Source organism: Oncorhynchus gorbuscha, linkage group LG25 (assembly GCF_021184085.1).
Source record: "Oncorhynchus gorbuscha isolate QuinsamMale2020 ecotype Even-year linkage group LG25, OgorEven_v1.0, whole genome shotgun sequence".
Lineage (NCBI taxonomy): Eukaryota > Metazoa > Chordata > Actinopteri > Salmoniformes > Salmonidae > Oncorhynchus > Oncorhynchus gorbuscha.
In genome coordinates this window covers 16,362,637-16,378,744 of record NC_060197.1, presented here as the reverse complement: position 1 = coordinate 16,378,744, position 16,108 = coordinate 16,362,637, and the positions used below count along the sequence as shown (strand labels likewise).

General features: G+C 44.3%; 1 protein-coding gene across 2 annotated transcripts; it reads left to right on the top strand.

Annotated features, from left to right (window-relative positions):
- Positions 1 to 2,058: 2,058 nt before the first annotated feature.
- On the top strand, positions 2,059 to 5,168 carry LOC124014162 (arg8-vasotocin receptor-like). 2 transcript variants are annotated; one of them, XM_046328917.1, is made up of 2 exons: positions 2,059 to 3,301; positions 4,289 to 5,168. In XM_046328917.1, exons 1-2 carry the CDS (start codon positions 2,371 to 2,373, stop codon positions 4,588 to 4,590), a joined length of 1,233 nt encoding a protein of 410 aa, XP_046184873.1. In that variant the 5' UTR covers positions 2,059 to 2,370; the 3' UTR covers positions 4,591 to 5,168. The 2 variants fall into 2 exon arrangements, with proteins under 2 accessions (XP_046184873.1, XP_046184874.1); XM_046328918.1 differs by having other exon boundaries at positions 2,059 to 3,297; positions 4,289 to 4,463.
- The last annotated feature ends 10,940 nt before the right edge of the window (positions 5,169 to 16,108 follow it).

Below are 16,108 nucleotides of genomic sequence, written 5' to 3'. Positions count from 1 at the left end.
GATAGGAAGGTGACCAAAAACTCGATGAGCTCTGATAGAGCTCTAGAGTTCCTCTGTGGAGATGGGAGAACCTTCCAGAAGGACAACCAAATCTGCAGCATTCCACCAATCAAGCCTTTATGGTTAAGTGGCCAGACGGAAGCCACTCCTCAGTAAAAGGCACATGACAGCCCGCTTGGAGTTTTCCTAAAGGCACCTAAAGACTCTCAGACTCTCTGGTCTGATTAAAACAAGACTGAAATCTTTGGCCTGAATACCAAGCATCACGTCTGGAGGAAACCTGGCACCATCCCTATGGTGAAGTATGGTGATGGCAGTATCATGCTGTGGGGATGTTATTCAGCGGCAGGAACTGGGAGACTAGCCAGGATTGAGGGAAAGATGAACTGAGCAATGTACAGAGAGATCTTTGATGAAAACCCGCTCCAGAGCTCTCAGGACCTCAGACTGGGCGAAGGTTCACGTTCCAACAGGACAACAACCCTAAGCACACAGCCAAGACAACGCAGGAGTGGCTTTGGGACAAGTCTCTGAATGTCGTTGAGCGGCGCAGCCAGAGCCCAGACTTCAACCCGATCAAACATTTCTGGAGAGACCTGAATAAGGGAGAAACTCCCCAAATAGAGGTGTGCCAAGCTTGTAGCGTCATACCCAAGAAGACTCGATGCTAAAGGTGCTTCAACAAAGTACTGACTAAAGGGTCTGAATACTTATGTAAATGTGATATTTCAGTTGTTTATTTTTCATAAATGAGAAAACATTTCTAAAAACCTGTTTTTGCTTTGTCATTATTGGGTATCGTGTGTAGATTGATGAGGGGGATAACATATTCAATCTATTTTAGAATAAGGCTGCAATGTAACAAAATGTGGATAAAGTCAAGAGGTCTGAATATTTTCTGAAGGCACTGTATGGGTTTGATATGTATGTATGGTCAGTCCTTGCATCTATAGCTCTGTCTTTGAATTTGAAATTTGTTACATTTCTCCAGCCCCTTCCCCCCAGCTTTTTACCCAAACATTGGTGGGGAATTGCCTTTGTTATTGTTTCATATCCTGATTGCTGCTTTAAGATAGCTAGGTGGGACAACATCATGTCACAGTCCTAGTAAGTACATTTTTTACTCAATAAAGTAGGTATCAGCAAAGTCTGAGCTACTAAGGTGGGGGGAAAAGTCAAGTGTGAGTGTTTGTTCAAATCATTTTGTGAACTGTCCTTCCATACTTCTTAATTACTGGATCTATTCCAGTATTCTCACACCCTTTTCAACTAATCATGAACTTGATGATTAGTAGATCTGCTTAATCAGGTGTGCTTACTAGAATAGAACAAATAAGTTGAACTGAATGGGGTACTGGAGGAGAGGACTAAAACCCTGAGCTAGCCCGTTTTTGCACATTTCTAAACCCTCTATTACAGTTGTAAGTAATCTCTAACTAATCTTCACAAACACGCATGCTCACATACAGAGACAGAGGGGGAGACGGAGAAAGAGAAAGAGTGCTCTGAATCGACTGTGCATAGAACATGAACGAGTGATGTCATATGTCAGAATGCAATATAATAGAAAACCTTTTATTGTCCACACAATTGGGAAAAGTCCCTCTGGCTTCACAGTAATATGATAAACATCACAGAAAAACAACATTATGTGACATCACAAGCATTTCGCTGCAATCCCATTAACATCTGCTAACTATGTGTATGTGATTTGAACATCATCATCAAGATCACCTCAAAGACAAAAATGTGTCACCTTACAAGTTTTTAAATGTTTCTTGATACCTTTTCAATAAGGATTCCTAGAGACATGATAAGTAAATGGATATGGAATACTGACCAGTAGCGCGCATTGTGAATATTTACGCACAAATTGCACCATTGGTTATTGGGGTTTGCAGTACAGCATCTGGAGACATATACGTGGGAAACCCTCAGTGTGTTCCCTATTTACTTGTGAGTGGTAACGAGTCTTTCAGAGAAATTCCACCCATGCAAACTATTATGTTTTCCATATATTCTGTTTCTCCCTGCTGTTGTTTCTGTATCCAAGGCTGTTTAGCGGAGGTTGGATATGTGGGGGTGGTCTCATTGGTATAAAAGGATTTCAAACGGGTTGGTGGCGACTACGCACAGATACAGTTTCACACCATGTGCTTCAAATCTTTGGCAAGCCAACACATATGTCGGTCTGTGCGCAATGAGCGAGTCTTCGTAGACGATAGACTCTAAGTAATTGCTTAAATTTAAAACTCACACGTTCTCAATGCAGGCAGGTGGCAGCGGGTGATCGTGCGCGCGGATGTGTTCAGGACAGCCAGAAGCATCTCCGGAGGCGCACTTTTCCAGTCACAGAGCTCACTCAACCTCATGGATGACATTTTGAAGATAGGCTTCGACCCCACGAGCAAGCCGGTGTTGATGGAGGATAAAAGGAACGACACTGGCGCTCTTGGGAACTCCAGCGACCCGTTTGGCCGGAACGAGGAGGTCGCCAAGATCGAGATCACAATGCTTAGCGTGACATTCGTCGTGGCTGTGGTGGGGAACCTGAGCGTGCTGCTGGCCATGTACATGAGCCGACGGAAGCCCTCGCGCATGCACCTGTTCATGAAGCATCTGAGCCTCGCGGACTTGGTAGTGGCCTTTTTCCAGGTGCTACCGCAGCTCTGTTGGGAGATCACCTTCCGCTTCTACGGGCCCGACTTCCTGTGCCGCATCGTCAAGCACCTGCAGGTGCTAGGGATGTTCGCGTCCACCTACATGATGGTGATGATGACGCTGGACCGCTACATCGCCATCTGTCACCCGATGCAGACCCTTCACCAGCCCACGCAGCGCGCCTATATGATGATCGGGGCCACCTGGGTGTGTAGTCTTGCCCTGAGCATGCCCCAGTATTTTATATTTTCCCTGAGCGAGGTCCACCCGGGCTCGGCCGTGTATGACTGCTGGGGACACTTCATCCAGCCGTGGGGCGTGCGCGCCTACATCACCTGGATCACCGTGGGCATCTTCCTCGTGCCCGTGGCCGTGCTCATGCTCTGCTACGGCTTCATCTGCCGGTCCATCTGGCGGAACATAAAGTACAAGACCCAGAAGGGCACTAGCGTGATGGCACTTGCGACCAAGAATGGGCTGATTGGGACGAGTTCAGTCAGCAGCGTCACCACCATCTCGCGCGCCAAGCTGCGCACAGTGAAAATGACTTTCGTGATCGTGCTGGCGTACGTGGTGTGCTGGGCTCCGTTTTTCACCGTGCAGATGTGGTCGGTGTGGGATGAGAGCTTCTCGTGGGTAGGTAAGTGTTATATTTGGGCTCTGTGCGGTGAGTCATTGGCAGCGCGCGCTGGTGCCATGTCTCCATTCATTGTGTGCACGTTAAGTGTTTTAAAACATTACATTATTGCTTAGGCCTATTTACTCAATACGTTGGTAATAGTGCACAGCTTCAGCACATATTTTATGCATTACCCCAGGGGTTCCCTAAAAGCTGATTCACTGCTCTCCAAAATGTTCTTCAGTTTACCACGGACATAGTGAGACAACAACTGTATAACTCCTCCTCAGATACATAGACCAAACTGAAACAAATAGGCTATACATACAGTAGGCTATACATACTTAGGCTATAGGCTGTGCAAACTGGAGACCTGGGGTACATTCTTGTGACCACAATGGAATAACCGCGAACAAAATCTTACTGGGAGTAATTTGATTATATGTTCTGTGCATGTGAGTTAGCTCATAATTCGTGGCCTTGATGAGGTGTGAATGTAGCTGATGTTATGCCTTTTGCTGTAGCTTGAATTATCGGACAGTGCGCAATGTAGAAAAACAGGAGAATCACCTAAAGGGCATACATAAGTGTTAGACACGTTCCATATAACGCAACCGTTGTGTAGGTGTGACAGATAGTTATGAAAACGACCATCGGTCTCCAAAAGTTAATAAAATATTTTGCTGGCGAGTCAGGGACCGGTCAGACCCAGTGGCTTGCCGAGATTCCTTCGAGAATACGCATAAATCAGGGCTGTCCAACCCTGTTCCTGGAGAGATACCATCCTGTAGGTTTTCACTCCAACCCTCATCTAGCGCACCCGATTCTAATAATTAGCTGCTTGAAAATCTGAATCAGGTTAGTTACAAGGTAGCTCCTCAGGAACAGGGTTGGACAGCCCTGGCATAAATAGTGTGCCACTGCTAGTAGATAAAACAGAACACGCTTGAATGTTTTCTTCTTCCCTGACTGGCCGACACCCCCTCTTCCCCGTTTCTCTCTCTCCAGACTCCGAGAACACCGCAGTCACCCTCTCGGCTCTGCTGGCCAGTCTGAATAGCTGCTGTAACCCGTGGATCTACATGATCTTCAGCGGCCACCTCCTCTCTGACATGGTCCACTGTCTGCCGTGCTGCCGGGGGCTGCTCCACAAATTCGGCCATCAAGACTCGAACAGCAGCATCCGCCGCAACACACTCCTGACCCGGGTACCGCCCCCGGCCCTACCCCATCAGAGCTCAGAGAGAAGCTCTTGCAAAGATTGCTTCCACAACTCCCACAGGAACTGTCAATCAATCCCGGTGTCTTAACCGGGTGCTCACACTGTCCATATATATATATATATATATATATACATTGTGCATGTGGTTCTTGCGCAACGCCACAGTGATGAAGGCTATCATAAGTTTAGCGGGAAGCTTAATGGAAACAGAGTCAGAACAGAGTCAGTGCATCCATCTCTCCTGGAGCTTGTGTTTCTGCTCAGAGAGGTGTTCAACACACATCAATCCGTAAGTGGAAATGTGGTAGGCTATAGGAATACCTAGGCTATAACTAGGTTATCCTGTCTCTTCTTGCTAAATGTGAACTGACTGTCAGGAGGCATCTAAAACGCAGACAGTGCTAATATTTATGCTCTTACAAGCTCTTATGGGCCCACACTCATGCAGCGATCAGAATCGTTGCCATTAACCGGTCATTCCAAATTAACCGAGTGGTCTGTCATTGTATGTGTTGTTCAATAACTAATCATATGCCTAATATGCCTAATATACACAACCGTTAAAGGTTTGGGGTCATTTAGAAATGTCCTTGTTTTTGAAAGAAAAGCATATTTATTTTGTCCATTAAAATAACATAAAATTGATCAGAACTACACTGTAGACATTGTTAATGTTGTAAATTACTATTGTAGCTGGAAACAGCAGATTTTTTATGGAATAGCTACGTTGGGGTACAGAGGCCCATTATCAGCAACCATCACTCCTGTGTTTCAATGGCACGTTGTGTTAGCTAATCCAAGTTTATCATTTTAAAAGGCGAATTGATCATTAGAAAACCCCTTTGCAATTATGTTAGCACAGCTGAAAACTGTTGTCCTGATTAAAGAAGCAATAAAATCTGCCTTCTTTAGACTAGTTGAGTATGTGGAGCATCAGCAAGAGTGGGTTCGATTATAGGCTCAAAATGGCCAGAAACAAAGCACTTCTGAAACTCGTCAGTCTATTCTTGTTATGAGAAATGAAGGCACCGCGAGAAATTGCCAAGAAACTGAAGATCTCGTACAACGCCCCTTCACAGAACAGTGCAAACTGGCTCTAACCAGAATATATATTTTTTATTTTACCTTTATTTAACCAGGCAAGTCAGTTAAGAACACATTATTATTTTCAATGACGGCCTGGGAACAGTGGGTTAACTGTCTGTTCAGGGGCAGAACGACAGATTTGTACCTGTCAGCTTGGGGGTTTGAACTCGCAACCTTCCGGTTACTAGTCCAACGCTCTAACCACTAGGCTACGCTGCCGCCCCAGAAAGAGTAGTGGATGGACCCGGGGAACAACTGAGCAAGAGGACAAGTGCATTAGAGTGTTTAACTTGAGAAACAGACACATCATAAGTCCTCAAATTGCAGCTTCATTAAATAGTACCTGCAAAACATCAGTCTCAACGTCAACAGTGAAGAAGCGACTCCGGGATGCTGGCCTTCACGATTAGCAAAGAAAAAGCCATATCTCAGACTGGCCAATAAAAATAAAATATTAAGATGGGCAAAAGAACAGACACTGGACAGAGATATGGCTTTTTCTTTGCAGCTCTGACTAGAAGGCCAGCATCCCGGAGTTGCCTCTTCACTGTTGACGTTGAGACTGGTGTCAACATACTATTTAATGAAGCTGCCAGTTGAGGACTTGTGATGCATCTGTTTCTCAAACTAGACGCTCTAATGTACTTGTCCTCTTGCTCAATTGTGCACCGGGGCCTCCCACTCCTCTTTCTATTCTGGTTATAGCCAGTTTGCGCTGTTCTGTGAAGGAGGTAGTACACAGCGTTGTACGAGATCTTCAGTTTCATGTCAATTTGTTGCATGGAATAGCCGTCATTTCTCATAACAAGAATAGACTGATGAGTTTCAGAATAAAGTTATTTGTTTCTGGCCATTATGATCCTATAATCGAACCCACAAATGCTGTTGCTCCAGATACTCCACTAGTCTATTGCTTCTTTTTAAAATAATATTTTATTTATTTATTATATCCCCTTTTTCGTGGTATCCCATTTGTAGTAGTTACTGTCTTGTCGCTGCAACTCCCGTACGGACTCGGGAGAGGCGAAAGTCGAGAGCCATGCATCCCAACCAAGCCACACCCAACCAAGCCACACTGCACATCCAACCCAGAAGCCAGCCGCACCAATGTGTCGGAGGAAACACGTATACCTAGCGACCTGGTCAGAGTGCACTGCGCCCGGCCCGCCACACGAGTCGCTAGTGTGCAATGAGACAAGGATATCCCTACCGGCCAAACCCTCCTTAACCCGGACGATGCTGGGCCAATTGTGTGCCGCCCCATGGGCCTCCTGTGACAGAGTCTGGGCTCAAACCCAGAATCTCTGGTGGCACAGCAAGCACTGCGATGCAGTGCCTTAGATCACTGGGCCACCCGGGAGGCCCAGTCTTATTGGTTCTTTAATCAGGACAACAGTTTTCAGCTGTGCTAACATAATTGCAAAATGGTTTTCTAATGGTCAATTAGCCTTTTAAAATGATAAACTTGGATTAGCTAACACAATGTGCCATTGGAACACATTATTGTTGGTTGCTGATAACTTGCCTCTGTATGCCTATGTAGATTTCCATAAAAATGGTGCAGTTTCCAGCAACAATAGTCATTTACAATATTAACAATGTTTACACTGTATTTCTAATCAATTTGATGTTATTTTAATGGGCAAAAATGTTGCTTTCCTTTCAAAAACAAGGACATTTCTAAGTGACCCCAAACTTTTGAAGGTAGTATATGGTAATTGCACTTTTTGACAGGTTGACTGTGACTTGATGATTGTTTGGTTATGTTTAGGTTTACAATACATTGTCCCATTAAATGGTTATAAAAGGTTTATAAAAGGTTTAACAAAAAAACAATAATACACTGGCACACATCACTCTTCTCTCTCCCTTCATCTCCCCCAACGGACCGCTCTCCTCCCCTCTCCCCATCAAGCCCTTCACTCCATCGTTGTGAAGTATGGTGGTGTTTCTTTCATTGACTCTCCATCATCCCTCAGGGGTTTTCAGTCTGTGAGAGTTAATACGCTTGAAATTGGTCAGTTCGTTGTTGAGTGTTCTGTGGGGAGTGTCGAGGAGTGACACTGGACCCTGGGTTCCATTCCATTTGAAATACATTCCATTCAAAATACATTTAGATAAGAGCCATGCATTGATGTTTGATGTTGTTGTAAACATATGTGATTGATTTGAAATGCACAGTGTGTCCCAAAACAAATATCACTATTTCCTTTGTACTTTAGGTATTTCATGGCGTCATCTCAATGTGACCTCTTTCACCTGTACATATTGCGTCTGAGATTGTAGGACGTTATGCTGTGAAGGGTGGCAGGTAGCCTAGTGGTTAGAGTATTGGACCCGTAACTGAAAGGTTGCTGGATCGAATCCCCAAACTGACGAGGTAAAAATCTGGTGTTCTACTCCTGAACAAGGCAGCCATCATTGTAAATAAGAGTTTGTTGTTAACTGACTTGCCTAGTTAAATAAAAATATATGGAATATGTGATCTGGCATGAGACTGTATGTTTTCATATGTCACAAGAGCTCCACACCTAAACCTAGGCTTATACCAGTTATACTAAACATGTACATACACAGACGGAGTCAATTCTTAACAGATGTTTATTTTATTTTACATCTTACATATCAAGTACATATTCAACAGAGAGAGAGAGAGAGAGAGAGAGAGAGTGTGTGTGTGTGTCTATATGCTTGTGTGACATTAAGAGCTGATACAAACCATACACAGCCATGTTACAGAACCAGGCTGACTATGTATTGATATCACATACAGTGCACTCAGCTTATAGTGAATTCAGTGATATCAGAACTCAGGATAAACCCAGATGCAGACAGCTAGAGTCACAGATGTTTATTGACCAAAACAGGAGGCAGGCAAAAGACAGGTCAATAGCAGGCAGAGGTCTGTAATCAAGGTCAGAGTCAGGCTGGTACAGAACATCAGGCAGGGTCAGGGCAGGCAGAATGGTCAGAACTGGGGAAACTAGGAAACAGAACTTGAGAAAGCAGGGAGATGGGAAAACACGCTGGTAAGATCTGACAAGACAAAACGAACTGGCAACAGACAAACAGAGAACACAAATATAAATACACTGGGGATAATGAAGAAGATGGGTGACACCTGGAGGGGGGTGGAGACAAGCACAAAGACAGGTGATACAGATCAGGGTGTGACAGAGGAAGTTGTCCTGCTCAGATGTAATCACTATCATCAGAGTGCACTGTACTCTACCCTTCTCTCTTGCGGTATGGAAAACAGGTCAGCTGGGGCTCAGCGGGCACCACTGAACGTCACCCAGTTCTCTCCTCATCCCAAGCCACAGCCACATGCGGTGTTACAACACGCTACTCCTCTCAGTTAACACTTGGATATCAAGGCTCCCCCACAGGATCCCTCTCATCCGGATGCAGTATGCCGGGTTTGGGATGCCGTCCCTCTCATTTCTGGTGAGGATTGAGAGATTTCCACAAGCTCATCCTGATCTGGCTGAAATGAGAGTTTGGATCAAACCGTAATCACAACCGAACATAACGGATAAGCTAGGCAGGGGAGGCGGGACTAGGGGTACAGGTATATAGCACAGCCTATCAGTGTTGATGGTGGAGCTATAAAAGTTCTAAAAGACGAAGGTGACGACCACACACACACGCACACGCACACACACACACACACACACACACACACACACACACACACACACACACACACACACACACACACACACACACACACACACACACACACACTACTCTATGCAGGGGTTCCCAAACTTTTTCATCGGGGGGAACATTTCGCCTGGGTGCAAGCCACTTACGTCTACAGTATTTCTATGAGCACAAGCACTGTTCATGACACAAACAGTGTCCTCTTGTTGGGTTTTAAGGTTTTGCAAGTTTAATACCTATTTCCTGCGACTCTACACATTTTGTCTTGGGGTGCAGAGAATATTTTGTGATTTTAAAGCTCATTTTCTTGTGTATTCATGTGATATTTGATTGACTCGAACATTACAACAAAATCTATGGGTAAAAACCTAGCTAAAAAAACACGAGCTGACATGGGCAAGTTGATCTGGACATTTCTGGCAAGATATAAATAGCTCTCTACGGTATGCAATGCAACTGACAAGAGGAAAACTGATGATGCACTACCCAATTTCGAAATTACACCTTGTGCATTCTATTATTACAACTTTCAAGAGTAAGTTGAAAGCCGGACTGACATCCCCCCAAAAACACAACAATACCCCCTTCCAACAAAAAAAATGTTTGGGGGGCGAGGGACCCCCTGCCAATCCCTTGTGTGTCCCACAGTTTGGGAAACACTGATCTATAGGGGGGTGGGGGCATATCCAAATTTAGTCAGAAGGTGTGTGATGGGTGGGGTATGGTAGAGTGGGGGCAAGGATGCAGAGGGGGCTCTCATTTCCCCTGGGGTGATCTGATTAGTTTGGCCAGTGATTCACTAAGGTTCACTGAGTTCTCCCTGTCCTCATGTTGCCCTGTGCCTTCAGGTGTGTGTGTGTAAGACTGTGTGTGTGTCTGCCTACTCCCTTTCTTGGGTCAAGTTCACGTTCCCAAAATGTGCTGCTGTGTCTGTGTTTTCTAAAAACAAACACACACACACGACCCAGGGCTGCAGGTAGCCTATAGGATAGAGCATTGAGCCAGGAACCGAAAGGTTGCTTTTTGAATTCCCGAATCAACAAAGTGAAAAATCTATCGTTGTTCCCTTGACCAAGGCACGCAACCCTAATTTCTCCAGGGTTGCTGTTGATAGTGGCAGACCCTGGCCGTGACCCCACTGTCAGATGGTGTCTCAGGGTTGGGATATCCAAACAACACATTTCCAATTCACACATGCATATAATACACACTTGTACATGTATGAAATAGGACAAATATAAGCACCCACCTAACTATTATTATCATTATCAGTAGTCTAGCGGTTAAAAGCATTGGGCCAGTAACCAAAAGGTTGCTGGTTCGAATCAATGAGCCGACTAGGTGAAAAATCTGTTGATGTGCCCTTGAGCAAAGCACTTTACCCTAATTGCTCCTGTAAGTTGCTCTGGATAAGAGCATCTGCTAAATGACTAAAATGTTTTTAAACAATGTATCAGGATGTGTAGACGGAAGGGGTCAAAAGGGGGAGGGGGTCTGTTCTTTGGTCTTGGGGAATTGCAGGGAGACTTGGGGTGTCTCTCAGGGACTGATGTGAAAAAGCTAAGTGGGGTAAAGAAGAAGGGTATACTGACTTACTTTACCACAATGTCACAACACTCCAAAGATGATCATCATCACTTGCATGTCAGGGCCTTATCCTGCAGGGGTCAGAGGTCAGCACACTGGTTCTTGAAAATGACTGTAGTCTCTCAGAGAGACAGGTTGAGACCACATGTAAAGAGAGAGAGGGGAGAGATTGATGGAGAGAAGAAGAGAGAGACGGTGTAGTGTTCTGCATAGTGAATGCACGGGCATAGAATAAGAACTCTGTGGTAAACATTGAGTGACCACACTGATGACGTCTCGAGCTTGACTTTCAGTAAACCTATTGAAATGGTACTCCTGCATCCCGCTTGGTTATTTTCTGTCGTAAAAGTTACTCAACAAACACAACACGCAGAGAGAGAGAGAGAGAGAGAGAGAGAGAGAGAGAGAGAGAGAGAGAGAGAGAGAGAGCGAGCGAGAGAGCTGACCCAGTATTTGGGGTCGAGGGTGTCTCCTGGCAGGCGGGTGGTCTCCTGGGAATGGACGCTACGTCCCACTAGGAGGCCAAACAGATCAGGACAGGAAAAGGACATACATTGTTTTGGAGGCAGGAAGAGCAGATGGCAGTGGAAATGTAATTGCCCCAAGACTTTCATTGTAAAGACGTTAGGGTGGAGTCACATCCTGCCTAAGACCAACGTGGCATATATCTAAACTATACATGGCACTCAGTCCATATTGTATAGGTCCATCAATCTCTCTCGCTCTCTCCATACCCCTCTATTTGTCTCTTTCAGTTTACCCTAATCTCTTTCGCTCATTTTCCCTCTTACCCTCCTCCCCCTCTGTGTACAGTTTTTCTATTTTCCTCCTTTTCTCCTCACTCATTGTGGTTTTGGATAAGGAGGCCTGTAAATCAGTCAGCACCTAGCACTGCAATGTTTAGGATCAAGCTATGGCCAAAACAAATACCTTTTAAAAAAACATTGCAAATCTACCATCACAAGGCCATTATCGCTCGTCAGTTGGTCTGGTCGTTTTAGATCGACTGGTGTACTGGGGGAGGGGGGGGGGGGGCTCTTACAGCATACCTTATATAACTTACTAAAACCCTGTTAATATCCTATTAGCCTCCTATAATAACGGGAGAGCAAAGAGTAACAGAGTTATGCACAAAGATCTTTCACACAGACAAAGACACGCAGTGGATCCGTTGCACACACGTGATTTTGTGAAATCTTAGATAACCAAAATTACTTCTATATGACGTATTTAGTCAAGTATTTCCTGCCTTATAAGAAGATGGAGCATTTGGCAGGAGTATAGCGGAGATTGGGTCAGAGTCTCACACGTGGTAGACATATTGCAGAGTGTAATGGTGCGTGTGAGTAAGGTCATGTGTGTGAGAGAGAGGGAGGTTTTCATCTGGGCATCTCTGAGTAAACACTGGTGCTTTAGGAGGAATGGAAAGAAGAGGAGGGTTAATCAGATCCAGTGCTGCCTTTGGCTTCCCAGTCCCACAGAAGCTCTTCATCCTCTCCTGAGAACAAACAGTAGCTATCAAATCACATACAGTATCAAATTATGTACGTAGAGTTGACATCAACCATATTCTCATCTTCCACAATAACTCAAGAAAACTATTCTGACATCATTTCATAGAACATCAGATTATCGAGTTGAGATCAAACCCATAATCTTCAACAGCAACCTATTTATCCTCTACCAAGGAAATGCATGTCATCTGATTATTGAGAGCTGCTAGGAAACTAATTATCAACAGCTGTACAACCTATTACAAGAGTACAAGGGAGAGATGCCCACGTAATCTGATCAGACTAGTGTTGGACCAGACTGATTGCTTCCTTGTGTGGGTGTCAATCACCATCAGATGAGGCTGCCAAAGAGGCATTATCATAGGTGCTACGTTCCCCAGTTTCTGCGTTGTTGTGGGTTTGTATGTGTGTGTATTTCAGGAAATGGCTTCCTGAAATCCTAAAGCAGCTGATTGGTCGGCCCCATCGCTGATTGGAGCTCTGACCCATCCCTCTCGTCAGGGGAAACAGCTGTCTCTTCAATTACCAACTCCTTCTCCAGCTTGATAAAAGCCAGTGTTCCTTCATGAGAAAAGAGCTTCTTTTCATGTCCTGTGTTGGTTGTTGGTTAGTGAAAGTTTTGTTGATATTATTTTGTAGCCGCTCCTTCAGAGTTATGCCATTAGGACTTAGTGTTTTTGGTTATTGAAATTGTTCTGTTTCATTTGTTCCCAGGGGGGAGGAGGAACGTACCTTGGGAGTGTTTAGCCAACAGACCTGCGGTCATACATAACCCGTCGTATTTAATCTGTCTATGCAGACTAGGTAAAACCTGGGCGGACCAGCCCCTGTATTTTGGTTTGCGTGCCAGGTGTTACTAAATGTTAGGTAAGAAGTGGGAAGGTAGGCGAGGGGACTCTTTAATTTTTACTTTGTTTTGGTTCTGTCCAGCCCCTTTTCCTCACATTATCATGTTAAGGAAGAATAAATTCCCTGTAAATGTTAACTTTCTCTGCCTGTCGTCCTTCCCCTGCACCTACGATCACTTACTTTCTCACTCCACAGGGAGTTGAGATGTAGCAGGGTGTTGCGTTCCCTCCAAGAGGCGTATGTAACACAATGGGGGCTCATCGGGGATTATTAAATCCACAGGACCACGCTGCTCTGAACTCTGTGATTGGTGTGGTGGTAAGGTTGTGAGTTTGGGTGACTGAAGTTTACAAAATGGCTGCCTCAGCCATCTCCAATTTTATTGAAGCGCCCTCTGTTGATCGGTTGGAGGGGTTGCGTAAAGTAGACCATAGCTGACCATTATGGACCCTTCGTCCCTGAGAAAGCCCTAAAGGCTGAGCTTTTGGTGCTAGTTGGAGGGTTTAGTGGGAAAATGTACATTCCCCATTGTTTCTTCTGACTTTTTTATTTATTTTTTTATTCTGCCAAAACTGCAATTCATGTCCTATGACTCTCTCATAGCTTTCAGTTCAGACACTTTCTTTCTATTATGTAAGTGCAAGGAAATCTTCTATTAATTTGTGACTTTACACTTTTTATAATGGAAGAACACGTTGGGAAAAGCTCAGACGCACACCTGGAGGTAGTATAAAGATCATATTTCATAAGGTGTCACACCCTGTGAAGTGTCTCACCTGTCTGATTGCCTGCCTGTGTTTGATTGTAATATGCTTTTGTTACTTCGACGCTGCCTGCACTTGGGTCTTACCTTCAAACCTGATTACAAGGGAAGGCTGCAGTAGAGCAGGGATCATCTAGATGTCCATTACGTTGAGGGAAACCAGTTGGGGGGCCCTGCAGCACAGTGTGTGCTGGTAAATAACGTTGCTGTAGGTGTTCTCACATATGAGGAAGGCATGCGAGTATCTGACTGAAATGTATCCCACTATTCACCTGCCCTGGGATATAAGACAACTGGGTGACAGGTTCTCTTCTTACTCTAGAGATGGTGCACTGTTTCTCCAAGTATGTTCTGTTATGAGCCATGAGCATCCTATTGAATCCCGTAGACCGTTACTACATGTTTACACGGTGGTTAATTTTGGTCCGGTTGGTCTGCAGAGACACAACTCAAACCTATGAGACACAACTCAAACCTATGTGACCCCCCCCTCGAGGTGTTGGTGGCAGGTTACATGAGTTCATTCTTAGGACATGGTTTGGAGATGGCATATTTCCTTCCAGGAACTTCTGAGTGGAAGTTTATTAGGCAACACAGTAAACTCAAAAGTATGATTTTTTTTTTGTGGTTCCTGAAGCGCTGCCTATAAGCTTCAGGTACCAACTCGAAAGCCCGCAACACGGTTGTTTTAAATGTATAGCACAGTAAACTGTCTCCCAGGGAGAGAGCATATACTAGGAAGGTAGCCTAGTGGTTAGAGCATTGGACTAGCAGTTAACCCACTGTTCCTAGGCTGTCATTGAAAATACGATTTTTTCTTAACTGACTTGCCTAGTTAAATTAAGGTAAAACGAATGCAAATAAATAATTCCTGGGCTTTCCCAGATAATTTACATTGCAACAGGAGCGGCCACACGCTCAAACGCAGAGCAAATAGGAATCAACTTCCGACTCCCGAAATGGAATGACTAATTCAATATTATTACTCACTGCGAAATGGGCAGGTTGTGGAGTCACACTGGAGCTAGCGTCTAGCTCCATGTGTCGGATCCTCACCGCCTTGTCGGTTTCTATTTACATTTTGCTAATTTCTAAATAAATTACACTCCAGCTGTCTTATCTTTTAGCTCAATTTCCAAACGGGCCAGCCTCAACTTTAGCCTAGCGGTCCCGTCTGAACGACACGACGCAGAAGATAAAGGGTTGAATCGGAGTAATGTAAAGGGGGTACGAGCAACCCATTCCTCCGCGCCGTCCACCGACATGGCATTGGAAGGTCTACCCGTCTCCTGAAGTCTCCCTCTCATCTTTCAACAAGAAAATTCATACAATTATGTGAAAAACCCTAAGGTCACATTTAAATGTTTCACAAATACACCTTATTGCACACTTTTTTTAATTCCATGCACCTATAAATAAAATGGTGCTAAAATATAGGTATGCAGATACTTTCTCTAAACAATTACGTGTGTTACTGAAAGGAATGTGCTGCATATTTATAAAACATTCATGTATCGAGAGCTGCGGTGTGTACCCCTGTGGTCCTAACGGCATCACATCAGTTTCACAGCACCCTCTGGTGGTGATTCAGAATGGACACAGTTTTTTATTTTCTATTTAAATTTTGCACACAGATGCCAAATTGAGTTCAAAACCATATCTTGAAAGAAACATATTTGGCCTTGATTTATTTGATAAAGAAGGAAATATACTCTCTTATATGAAGTTCTTAGAAACATATGACTTCCCAGAATTCTATTCTATATGCAAAGCAATACCTTCAGGACTCAATGTCTGCTAAATGACTTAAATGTAAATGTAAATGAAATCTCATTTGTGTTTTGGAGAACATGTCAAGATGGATGTACAACCTATGTTAGAAGGTTGCCCCTGCTGGATAAGAAATGTAATAATAAACTCAGCAAAAAAATAAATGAGTTTATTTTCAGCAAACTTAACATGTGTAAATATTAGTATGAAGATAACAAGACTCCACAACTGAGACATAAACTGAACAGGTTCCACAGACATGTGACTAAAATAAATTGAATAATGTGTCCCTGAACAAAGGGGGGTCAAAATCAAAAGTAACAGTCTGTATCTGGTGTGGCCACCAGCTACATTAAGTACTGCAGTGCATC